This window comes from Alternaria ventricosa (genome assembly GCF_023758065.1).
Source record: "Alternaria ventricosa strain BMP 2768 chromosome Unknown scaffold_5, whole genome shotgun sequence".
In the NCBI taxonomy this organism is placed as follows: Eukaryota; Fungi; Ascomycota; class Dothideomycetes; order Pleosporales; family Pleosporaceae; genus Alternaria; species Alternaria ventricosa.
Genome location: NW_026055685.1, coordinates 1,615,113 through 1,627,533, shown reverse-complemented (window position 1 = coordinate 1,627,533; position 12,421 = coordinate 1,615,113). Strand labels below are relative to the sequence as shown.

Below are 12,421 nucleotides of genomic sequence, written 5' to 3'. Positions count from 1 at the left end.
TAGAATAATATAGAGTAGGTTTTGTTGCGACGGTGGTACCATGGTTGGGCGTGGCTGACTGCGACCAACAGGACGACCAAAATTTCTTGTCGGGGCACATATCATTCTTCCACAATAACTTCCGACTTCCAAAAGACCCAGGCGAAGACAGCCAAGAGCTTCAGCCCACAAGCAGTCCACAAGGCGCCTGCAAGACCTACACTGCTGTGAGCGTACAATCCGCCGATGCAGGCTCCCAACAGCAGCATCGCGGGTGCAGCGATCCTCCTGTTGCGCTCCACATTCGAAATCTTAAACAGCTGAGGGTCAGAAAAGAGATCGCAGTAGTTGCTCGTAAGCACGACACTGGTCAGACCGTTGTACTTTAGGGCGCGCGACGTGACTGCCTGGCCACTGGATTGGAAAGCAACCGAAGCAAGCGGAACAAGCATCTGCCAATGCAGGCCTTCCTTAGTATCCTTGCCGACAGTAGCGATCAATGCAGCGCCAGCAATGAGTAGCGTCTGGAACATGTAGGACACAATGAGCACCCATCTCTTGGCAGGTGAGAAGTAGCGATGAAAGCGCGCAAAGCAGAACGAGCCAGCACAGAACGCGACAATGGACGTCAATGCCTTGATCCAACGTATGCCCTCAGAAGGTGCGACAATGCCCAAGCCAAGATACACGGTGTTACCTGTATGTTGAGTAAGCTTCTAGTCCGAGAGAGATGGCGCGTCTTACACACCCGTCTGCATGCTCACGAAAGAGCCCCATATGAAGACAGCCGAGCTATCCAGTAGCCCCGTAACAATGTAGCAATACAGCAAAACAAGATCTGCCCAGTTCTTCGTAACATCGGCATTCATGTGCCGTTTGAGCCGCTGCATAGTCCCCTTGCTGTCCGATTTTCCGCCGGCTGGTCCATTTCGGCCGAGAAGCGGCGTTTCCTCGTCTGCGCCGCTGCGCGTGGCGTCTCTGCGCGATACGCTGCTCATGGTTGCACGTGTGGGATGAGATCGTGTAGTCGTATATTGCGAGGGCTGCGAGGACCGGTAGTTATGTCAGTTGGGGCGGGGTGCAGATAATCGCGTCAGCAGAACCGGGAAGACGCGAGCCAGCGTGCAGATCGACAGGCACTCCGACTCAAGCTTCAGTTAAGCTTTCGACGCCCGCTGCGGCAATTGCAGGATATCTCAGGACGTGTGGCTTGGAGACCTTCCTGATGTGGCGTTGCATGTACAAGCAATGCGTTTGGTGTGCGGGGAAACGGTTTCGGTGGGTATGGTGCGTGGAAAAATGGTGATTGATGCGCGGAGATGGCGTGGGAGTGGATGGTTGATTGCTTAGTGTCAAGCAAGCATCATAAATAATCATGGCTAGACTGTCGTCATCGGCACACGGCATTGCAGGACGCGCAATGCACGCGGCATGTCAAAAGGGCGTCGTCTGCCGGGTGAATAAACTTTCGACTTCGCGATCCTCTTCAGCTTCTTCACTTGAGGTCAATTGAAGCCGTCATGCATCTTCCGTCGTTACTGGTCGCGCTTGGCGTATGTGGTGCCGTAGCTGCGCCATTGGAGCAACAACAACCGCTGGCCGGCAGTGCGCGACACCACGCAGGACCTAACAAAGTCTTCAATCCGTACAAGCCTGGCAACAATGATCCATTTGACAAGAAGATTGATTCGCAAGGCGACAAGCTTCAGCCACTACCCTACGTGAGTCCATCATTGAGGTCATTCTTCCGCGGAACGACGAATATCTAGCTCGATGATGGTCAACATACTAACAAAGTTTCCAGCGCAATGGTGACGGAGCGAGTGTTCTAGGGCCTCGCAACCGAGCGCGCGAACGACAAAACCCAGATCTCGTCCGCCCACCCAGCACCGACCATGGCGCGATCCCCAACATGCGATGGTCCTTTGCGGACTCGCATATCCGCATCGAGGAGGGTGGCTGGACGCGCGAGACGACTGTCCGCGAGCTGGGTACTAGCAAGGAGCTAGCCGGCGTGAACATGCGTCTTGAGGAAGGCGTCATTCGCGAACTCCACTGGCACAAAGAAGCCGAATGGGCATATGTCCTCGAAGGCAAGGTCCGCATCACTGCTCTCGATCCTGAAGGTGGCTCCTTCGTCGATGACCTAGAGAAGGGTGACCTATGGTACTTCCCCTCTGGCCACCCTCACTCGCTGCAAGGCCTGAGCCCCAACGGCACCGAGTTCCTACTCGTCTTCGACGATGGCAACTTCTCTGAGGACTCTACCTTTCTTCTCACCGACTGGATGAGACTGACACCCAAGTCCGTCTTGGGTGAGAACTTCCGCGTTTCGCCAGAAGTCTTCAAGGCGATCCCCGAGAAGGAAAAGTACATATTCCAGGGCTCAGAGCCCGGTCCCATCGACGACGAGGTTCCAAGTGGCGGCAAGGGATACAAGAAGTCGAAGATCCAGTTTACCCACAAGATGCTTGCTCAGGAGCCTGTCAACACGACTGGTGGTCAAGTCCGCATCACCGATTCGACAAACTTCCCCATCTCCAAGACTGTCGCTGCAGCACACTTGAGCATTCAACCTGGCGCAATCCGTGAGATGCATTGGCACCGTAAGTCACTCACTTACCCATCCATCGTTCTATACTAACTCTTTACAACAGCCAACGCAGACGAGTGGTCCTTCTTCATCGCTGGCCGCGCCCGCGTAACAATCTTCGCCGCCAAAGGCACAGCGCGCACATTTGACTTCCAAGCCGGCGACGTAGGCGTCATTCCTCGCAACATGGGCCACTTCATCGAGAACCTTTCTGACGATGAGGACGTGGAGGTGCTCGAAATCTTCCGTACAGACAAGTATCAGGACTTCAGTCTGTTCCAGTGGCTTGGCGAGACGCCACAGAGACTTGTCAGGGAACACTTGTTTGCGAATAGTCCTAAAGAGGCGGAAGAATTTGCCAAGGCTATTCGTGATGCGGAAGAGGATCCTATCAAGGATACGGAGGTTGATGAGGAGGACAAGGAGGAGTTGTAGGATGGGCGTGGTGATGGAAGGCTCTAAGATGCGGCAGATGTAAGATGAACTGCACTCTTGATGCTTAAGATGAGGCGGCTGAGTGACGGTTCGTAAGTAGCTTTACACCTGTAATACAATCTTGCCACACATACCAGTGCTACAAGTCGATCAATTGATGCACGTAGATTCCACTTCAGGACAGAAGACAAAACCACTTCTATTCTGAAGAGGGACCCACGTGCATTAGTCGCTTGAACTTGGAGTTCAGTTGGCTCATCCCACTTTCATGGTCAGATGAACTCATACACATGGTCGGCTTAGCTCTACTCATGGTAAGCTTAGCTCTAGTCAAGGTCAGCCCAGCTCTTAGCGATGGTCGGGTGAACTCTTAGTCTCGATCGTTCGGGGATGACCCTAGCCTCTTGAGGCTTAGTCATGGTCTGATGAGGCTAGTCATGGTCGGGCGAGCTTTCAGCCGTGGTCGGGCGAGCTATGTCCATGGTCTGCTCGACTTTTGAAGTCTGCTTAGCTTTGAAGGACAGCTCAACTTGTGAGGACGCTCAACAGTTTGCATGGTCAGGTTGACTTAGTCGATGGTCGGGCCAAGTATTTGGATGGTCTGCTCAGATTACTTCATGGTCGGATGAGTTACACCAATGGTCAATTGAGATCTTCTAGAGCGTCATACATGGATTGTTCGTGGCATACTTGCCCGTCTTCACGTCGCAGCCGACGGCTACTTTCTAAGGATGCCTTCTTCATGCAAATCATCATATATGACGCATGCGCAAGTAGTAATTCCAAATTTCGAAATGTTGACTTGGGTGCAAAGTTGCACAACTACAGAATGAGCTTGAGCGCGGCCACAACACAGCTACCCCGCTGTGCACCAGGTGGATTGCCAGGAGCTCATTGCGCTGACGTAGTCGCTATCATGGCGCGAAAGTACGCATAAAGCGGCAGAGCTTGCGGATGCTAGTATAGCTCGCCAGGCTAGTCGTGTGCGTACCATTTATACGTTCGGCATCTTAAACTTTGTTGAAGAAAAACCAAATGCGCAGCAAAACGACTTCGAATGCTGGATCTTACTCCGGAGTACAGCCTCAACATCTCCGAATGCATGTATCATCCTCATCATGGCCATGCCCTGCGACGCATGCGAAAATGGTCTCCCCGCCTTCGCTGAATTGTTGATTGTTATTCCTATTGCGTAACGTTGTGGCTCTATGCTAGCGGTTCCGCTGTGTGATCGGCCAGCATAACGCCCAGGACGCGAACGAACCGTCTCGGTGATGGCGGTTCAACAGGGTGATCCTTATTATCGCCTCTCATCCTGTGTGTCGCAGTCGAGTGCCAATGCCTGCGCTGCCAGGTGGCTGCTGTCGTCGTTGTCGTTGTCGAAGGACGTGTAGGGCGTGAAGAGATGCGCCGAGTTTGTAGCTGTTGTTCAGCATATTCAATGCTAGCACTTACCATGAGTAGTTTCTAAGCCACCTCGCGCGATCGTGAACTCGCAGAAGGGTAGGATTCGGCTGCATCTTGGTGCCTCGGCGCCTAGTCTCGTGCCCGAGCAGTCAACTGGTCATGCTTCGCAAGTCTACAAGGAACCATATAGGAACACATTATAGTTGAGGTTCTTCGGCGGTAAGCTGACTTGGTCAGACGCAGGTTATGCGTGATGGACCCAGCAGGTCAAAACGGCGGTTCGGTCTTTTCGTGGTGCCCGAAATAATTAATGACGCGCACGCTGACGCAACCATAGGTATCATGAATAATATTCTGCCGGTGCATTTTCCAGGAGGTGATTCGGATGGGGTTGTATTTTCGAGGTGTGGAAGTGGCGAGTGCACAGCGGGGGCATTGCGAGTAGAAATGGATTCCGTCGTACACGTATAGGCAGTTGAACAGTGCCTGAGGGGCCGAGTCCGCGCTTCAAAAAGCACGCGGAAGCGGCAGTGGTGATGTCGGAAAAGCAGCTTGATGTTTGATGCGCGGTGCTAGACATGCACGGGGTGAATGTTGCGAGTACGCGCGGCGCACCTGTGTGGAGCGTCTGGATATAGCGCATGGGGATCGATACGCAATACGACCTAGGGAGGCGACTGAAACTGCTTTTACGGATACTGGATACGCGCTTGAGACGATCGGGACAGATAGGCCGTTGCCCGGTGCACAGGCGTGCAGCACGCGGTGGCGGTTTGCCAAGGGTGTCACCCGCTGTAGTTTGGTGATAGCGTTGATTGCATGGCGGCGTGACAGACAAGTATCTCCCTGCCCTGCGATGGTTCGAGGTGGTGGGGAGCGCAGCAGGGCCGACTGCTGCGATGGCTGCCCTGGCTGCCTCGCTCCTGCCTGCCGCGGTGCATTGGCGGGTCGCGTCCAGGCGCTCATGGCCAGTCAGAGGCGTTCGCTGTGCGGGGCGACTTTCCCGCAAAAGGGTCCATAAGGGTCCAAAGTCCCCAGGATGCTGGCTGCGCTAGGCCGCATGCGGGCTCATCTGGGCCTTCGGGACTTCGATTCGTGTTCCCAAGGGCTTGGCGCGCGCTGCGAGGACGATGCTGCGTTGCACCTGCCTCTTGCGGGCCCGTGGACACCTGGAGCAAAGGAAGGCGTTATCCACTCTCCTATTTCTCGTGCCCACGACGGCCCATCTATACGCTGCGCTGCGAGATTGATCTCCCGCCTGCCTCAGGGTCTCGCGGGGCTTGGTCGCTCCAGGCTAAGCGCAGGCTCCATGGCGGGTGAATTTGCGAGCTACAGGGCCTTGGGCGGGCCCACTGTGCGGTACCGTTGGGAGTGCCTCCTTTGTTGCTCTTCCACTCGTTGGCACCTCCGACTCCCGCGTGCGTATGCGTGCCACCAAAGTGACGTACCAAACGGCTCCGCCCCCTTCGCAAGCAAACGCTCCAAGATTTCGCCTGGCCCGCGAACCGTGCGCACGGCGTAGGCGGGAAATCTCCCCAAAAGTAACCCAGGTTCGCCAGAGCGCACTCGCCCGCTCCTGCATTCGTATATATCCTGCTGTCCCGCTGATTAACCAAACACGCCCACCCTCACCTCTCACAACCAGCACCAGCAATCATGTCGCGACACCGAATCATCGCGCCCGCCGAGATCGAGCAGAGGATTGGCCAGGGCGAGCCAATCGTAATCCACGAGGGCTATGTCCTGCATCTCGGAGAATGGATCGATTGTCATCCGGGCGGTCGTCTCGCCATCCTGCACATGGTGGGAAGAGATGCGACAGACGAGATCAATATGTATGTAATGCGGGATGAGCCTAAATATCGCCAGCCCTACCAGCCCTTCCGCAACAGGCAAAGTTCGGCCACACCATGTCGCCGGATGCTGCGGAAGCGTTGAGTAAGCAACCCAGCTTGACCTAATACTGACCTCACAACAGCTACCACACCAATAAGGCACTGCTCATGATGACAAAGCATCGCATCGGTCGTGTCGAGTTGCCATGGGCCAACATGGAGCCTCCAATCCGCTCGCCGGACTACTACATAAATCTTGCGGAAAGAAAGCGATTGGCCGCGGCGCCAGAGTCCGAAAAGTCACGTCGCGGGAGGAGCGTCGACCTGGGATCCGTGGGTCTACCCCCCACCCGTTCTACCGGGCCTCGCTAACATGAACAAGGCCGCCGCCATCATCAGCAAGAAGTTGATTGGAAAGCCAGATACTTGCGTCTACCGCTCAAGTAGCAGGCCTGCAAGCGATCCCGAAAAGCTGCCTCTTATCCAAAGCGAAGATGAGATTGAGACCCCAGTCTTATCTGCTGCCGAAGAGAAGAAGAGGCACAGGGAGCAGTATGCCATCGAGCAAGAAGAGAGGGAGATAGAAGAAGGTCTCCGCGACAACCCCTCGCTCGACGTCGAGACACAACGGGCCATTGTCCAAAACTACCGCGCGCTGCACCAACAGTTCAAGGACGAGGGCCTGTACCAATGCCGCTACTCAGAATACGGCAAAGAGTCGATCCGATACGGTCTGCTCTTCGCGGCATTTGGCGGCTTCCTCTACGCCAAGTGGTACATGACCTCCGCAGTCTTCCTTGGTCTATTCTGGGTACGTCTTTCCCTTTGCCTGTATCAACACTGCTAACCTACCCTAGCAACAAATCATGTTCACAGCCCATGATGCCGGTCATCGCGGGATCACAGGCAACTTCGTTGCCGACACGCTCATCGGCGCATTCATCGCAGACTTCTGCTGCGGCCTCAGCATCGGCTGGTGGAAGTCCAGCCACAACGTCCACCACCTCGTCACCAACATGCCGGAGCACGATCCGGACATTCAGAACATCCCTCTGTTCTCCACCACCCCTACTTACATCAAGTCCGTTCTATCATCCTTCTACAACTTCCAGTTTGTATGGGACGCCGCATGCGATGTCATCGTCCCCTACCAGAAGTACCTTTACTACCCGATCATGGCCTTCGCTAGATTCAACCTATACTTCCTAGGCTGGTTGCATTTGGTCTCACCCCGAGCAGCGCAACTGGGTGCCGCATCATGGACACGCCCCGTCGAAATCCTCTTCATGTGCTGCTACTGGTACCTCTTCGGCTACCTTCTCTGCTGGGTCTACCTCCCTTCATGGCCCATCCGTGTCGGATTCGTCATCGTCTCGCATATGGTCACTATGGTTTTGCACGTACAGATCACCCTTTCTCACTGGGGCATGCCCACATCCGACCTTGGACCCAATGAGTCTTTCCCTCAACGCCAACTGCGCACGACCATGGATGTCGACTGCCCAGCCTGGTTAGACTGGTTCCACGGCGGTCTGCAGTTCCAAGCCGTCCACCACCTGTTTCCCCGCGTACCGCGCCACAACCTCCGCCGCGGCCAAGAGCTGGTCCGCGAGTTCTCTTCCAAGACCGGCGTCAAGTACAACTGCTACGGATTCGTCGAAGGCAACAAGGTTGTCATCAGCCGCCTCGAGCAAATCTCGCAAATGGTCAAGATCATGGTCGAATGCCAGAACCACATGGCTGAGACTGGCGAGAGTGGATTGCACTAGTACGCGCAGGCGCGGAAGCAGTAGATTTTTGCTGGCGTGTTCGCTTCATGACGATGTTAGATTTGTAGACCTTTATCTCCTTTGTTTTGTGCATAATTAGCGAAAAGAAGGCTACCTCTGAAAAAGTTACGAGCAATATACACGATATTTGCATATCCCCTTCTTTGCACTTGACTTGAACCTACACATATCTGAATTACTGACTCACTGTAGGCACAAAACTGACTTGCAAGCAATGGTGACAGGAGCGATAAGGGGCGCGGTTAGTTCGTTACATGGCCATCACCGGGTAGTGGATACCGGGAGTCTCGCCTCGCAAGCAGAATATGTGCACGTCCTCAGCGCAGAAGCTTGAGAGAAGCGGCAGCTAAGCAATCTTAACGTCGGCAATGTGCCTTCGGACTGACTCACAAACTTATCGATACCCGAGCCAACGTGCTCTGCGTTCATCTCCGACGTGGGTATATCAGAGCGCTGCCGGATATTGCCGGTGCCCATGGTTTTCAGGGTCCAACTCTTGCGCGCTCAGGCCATCAACACGCAATCCTCACCACGCGCAATGCAACTCAACGCCCACAGAGTTAAGATATGACGCCCTCTTCCTATCGGTATGAACTCTGCATATCCGAAGTATCTCAGCGCAATGCCCCGCATCACTCCCAGCTCAGCTAATGCGGACGTTCGTGCGGGACGGTTGGCTGGCTTCTACCGGAAGCCTGCTTTCACATCACACATTTTCGATGCCACTGGACATAGCGGACTTCAATTATGCTTTCACGAGAAAGAGATGCGTTCTTTTGTAACCTGACACATAATGTATTCATAAGACAGTACCGACACCAGGCCGCAGAGCCACAGACGTCTATCGCTGAGGGGTTGGCTGGTCTTCAGAACTATACGACGCCGTTGAGGATATGCTGGAATATGCGCAACTATACGCGCTTGTTGGCTTCGAAGCCCGGACAGGACACCAATAACGTCTGGCAGATCCGCTCGATCAAACAGCCAACACGTGGATATCATTCATCTTCCTACACAACGAAAAGGCGCTTGCTGGCAGGCCACTCAGCTGTAGCCAAGTAACCGACCGAGCGTGAAGCGACTTTTGAATGGAATATTTCTTTCGAATCAACCAACCGGGCTATTCTGATCACAGTCGCGCTTCCTCAATAATCCTGGGGTCATTGCCCACGTCGGACCATACGAACAGGATATTCACCAAGTTCCGCTCTCGTAAAAACACTCAGACGTAAGACCGATCAGAATTTCGTCTTCATGTCGTCGGTATGCTGCTCACGGAGGTGTTGAATGGAGCTGTAAAAGAGAAATCACTACGTACAGCTACCGGTTCACTATGAAGTCACGAGCAATATGCCGATCTCATCGGGCGCGCCGATACGAATAACGACCTCTGCTATTACGAAAACAGTATGTTCAGCATTAGGGCCAGGGCATTTCTTCAGTGTGGCAAACGATCCCACGAGACTGACAGTGAGCATGCTGCTGATTTGATCAACCAGCGGAGATACCAATGGCAGCGCATGGTACCTGCGTTAGTTTTGATGTTCTTCTCGGTACCTAGAAGTTTAGGATTACCTCGGGTTTCGCCTAAACTACGGCATCGTGAGTCTTCGCATCGACGCAGTCTTCGCGTTCTTCGTCTTACAAACACTTCACGCTCAACAACAAGGCGAATATGACATGCCAGGCTGACAGAAGACCAAACTCCAGCATCGATCTGAAGTCTCTGCTCATACATGTCTCAACGACTCACCGGACAGTTTGCCCGTTTCGTGCACACCAACTCCACCACCACATCCACATCCCACGTGCCAAGCATGGAGACCACCCCCAACAGGCATTCGCACGCTACTCCAGCGTCACACTCGGTAAACCCGCCTACTCAGGACCACTTTCTACCAATCGTTCATCTCGAGGAGCAAGTTTTTGCCTTCTTTTACGGAAACTGAGTACCGCAATGTCCATCGCCAAGGCAATCCGCCGCCTTGGCTCGGCGCCCAGCCATGTAGGTGTATGCTCTGCAGCATCGACCCGAAGATGGGGATATAAAACTTTTGGCCCGTAGGTACTACTGTTACTTCCTTACCCTACTACCTTCCACGAAACATCCTATTCGAGCCCTCAGGACATTCCCTCGTTACCTACATATCTAAGTTGACAAGACAACTACGGTCGTTTCTACAAATTCAACATGAGGTTCTCGGTCATCTCTCTCATCGCTGCCGCTGCCGCCGTTGTAGCACAGGATACCGTCTCTGTGACTGCTGGTGGCGAGTGCGAGCCTCACGGCGACCACTGGTAAGGCGATCTGAAAAACTCGCGTTCTATGAACCAAGCTGACGATATCAAGGCACTGCCCCGACGGCGTTCCAGAGCCCACTGGCGCTCCTACCCCAGAGCAGCTTGCTTCGCACTCAGCTGAGGAAGCCGCTGAGGAGGCTACTTCCGGCCCTGCCTCCACCATTGCCTCCACTACCGTCACTGTCGTCTCCTCTGGATCCACCATGATCACTGCCTCTGCATCCCACAGCCACGATGACGAGGAAGACCACGACCACGAGGCCACCGCCAGCACTTGCGAGCCCCACGGTGACCACTGGCACTGCCCTGCTGGCGTTGCCGAGCCCACCACCGCTCCTGCTGAGACCGTCTCCGGCACTGCAACCGTCACCGACGACGCTGCGTCCGCTGCTGAGTCCAGCGCTCTTCCTGAGCAGACCGAGAACGCCGCTGTCGTTGTTGGCGCCGGAAAGGTTGCTGCTGTCCTTGGTGCTGCTGCTTTCTTCTTGTAAGCGCAGATTCGCCGGGATAGTTTGCTGGAACCTTTTTTTGCAAATGGACTCTTGAATGAGTGGATATGCATATGATGGATGAACTTGGCTCTACTACACGACTTTACCTGTACATATTAGTATAATGGGGCTACTTGATGGCACCCTAATTAAACTCAAAAGAAATGATCCTACGCAAGAACTCACTTGAGAACATATGTGACGCGTGATTCTTTACTGCGTAAATTGACTTCATGCTAAAGCTCGTCGTGATGTTAGTGCTAAGCAACGTATGAAACACTTGGCTGGCCAGTAGACTGCATGACACCGCATTACGATCCCCAGCTAAGGCCCTCTGTGCTCGCTGGTTTTCTAGACTTTCTAGAACTTCGTTGATGCAAGCCAATTTAGAACTACGTTTCAACCTTCTAGTCCATGCCACGATCGTTTAAAGGTCATCTGGCACCATGAAAACAATTTTCCATGCACTAAATTATAAATCACACCTCCTCAGAAATAGACCATACCACGGTAAGACCTGCAGAACATACAACGAACCATGTCTCGCTTTCTACACATAATTTACGTCTGATTGTCTCATATATCAACAAAGAAGGCGCCGAAACGCCACGAGACAAGAACAAAGCACAGTACCCCCTTGTCTAGCAAACAGAAATGTCTCAAAAAAGAGAGACATCACCATGCTACCATCGAATGGATGCGAGTGAGCATCTTCATCAAGATAAATGTAGCGAGACACCAGAAGGCCAAACGGTATCACTCGACATATATCAAATCACTTCTCTTCATAGCAGAGAAAGTCAGAGTTACCGTGTCACCATTACTTGAAGGACATTGATAAACCCTCGTCAAGATGGCATTCTCCTGCCTCACCCACATCTTCACCAATACAGCTTCTACACCAAATTGCACCCACACAGTCGTCATCCACCGCTCGCCTCTCTCACAGGTCCGACCCTCAACCTTCGCCCCCGCATCCAATATGCCCACCACAGCATTCGCCCCCTCGCTCGTCACCGGCACTGCATACCACGAGCACGTAGCCTCTTCTAATCGACCTCGGGATAAGACCACGGATATAGAAGAGGAGATAAGAGATAGTTGGTTGCTAGAGTCAGAGTTCAAAGATGGGAACGGGTGGCATGTCGGGTATGAGTGGGTTACACAGATGATTGTCAAGAGGAAGGGGAGGGGCGCGTTCATGTTTGAGGGCGCGATGATGGAGGGGTGGGGAGATAATATTGAGGAGGGGGATGAAGAAGATAATAAGGAGGAGAGGCTCGGCGGAGGAAGGCTGGAAGATGGGTTTGAGTATCGGGGATGGGTGGATGATGAGATGGCGATAGTGACTATGGAGGGTGTGGAGGGGGATGTTGTGGGACGTGAAAGTGTGTGTGAAGATAAGGAGGAGTTCGAGAATGAGACCAGAAATGCGATGGAGGGAAGGAGGAGTAGTGTGGGGCGAGCTCTATTTTGGAATAAGTTCTAACCAACGATGTCTACATATTAGCCGCTTCGGATACTATGACGGTGCTCGCTCTCACACCAAGCCTTCTTTTTCGAATCGTTACCACAAGATATAACTTCCTC

General features: G+C 53.5%; 3 protein-coding genes across 3 annotated transcripts; all 3 read left to right on the top strand.

Moving 5' to 3' along the window:
- Nucleotides 1-1,499: 1,499 nt before the first annotated feature.
- On the top strand, nucleotides 1,500-3,007 carry J4E93_003912 (uncharacterized protein; the record flags this gene model as incomplete). The annotated part of the gene is made up of 3 exons (XM_049341842.1): nucleotides 1,500-1,700; nucleotides 1,784-2,585; nucleotides 2,637-3,007. The coding sequence occupies 3 exons, from the start codon at nucleotides 1,500-1,502 to the stop codon at nucleotides 3,005-3,007; spliced, it is 1,374 nt and encodes a 457-aa protein (XP_049201347.1).
- A 3,063-nt stretch (nucleotides 3,008-6,070) lies between these two features.
- On the top strand, nucleotides 6,071-8,018 carry J4E93_003911 (uncharacterized protein; the record flags this gene model as incomplete). Its single annotated transcript, XM_049341841.1, has 4 exons — nucleotides 6,071-6,249; nucleotides 6,393-6,582; nucleotides 6,632-7,060; nucleotides 7,107-8,018. The coding sequence occupies 4 exons, from the start codon at nucleotides 6,071-6,073 to the stop codon at nucleotides 8,016-8,018; spliced, it is 1,710 nt and encodes a 569-aa protein (XP_049201346.1).
- A 2,212-nt stretch (nucleotides 8,019-10,230) lies between these two features.
- Nucleotides 10,231-10,831, top strand: J4E93_003910 (uncharacterized protein; the record flags this gene model as incomplete). The annotated part of the gene is made up of 2 exons (XM_049341840.1): nucleotides 10,231-10,337; nucleotides 10,390-10,831. The coding sequence occupies 2 exons, from the start codon at nucleotides 10,231-10,233 to the stop codon at nucleotides 10,829-10,831; spliced, it is 549 nt and encodes a 182-aa protein (XP_049201345.1).
- Between the last annotated feature and the right edge of the window lie 1,590 nt (nucleotides 10,832-12,421).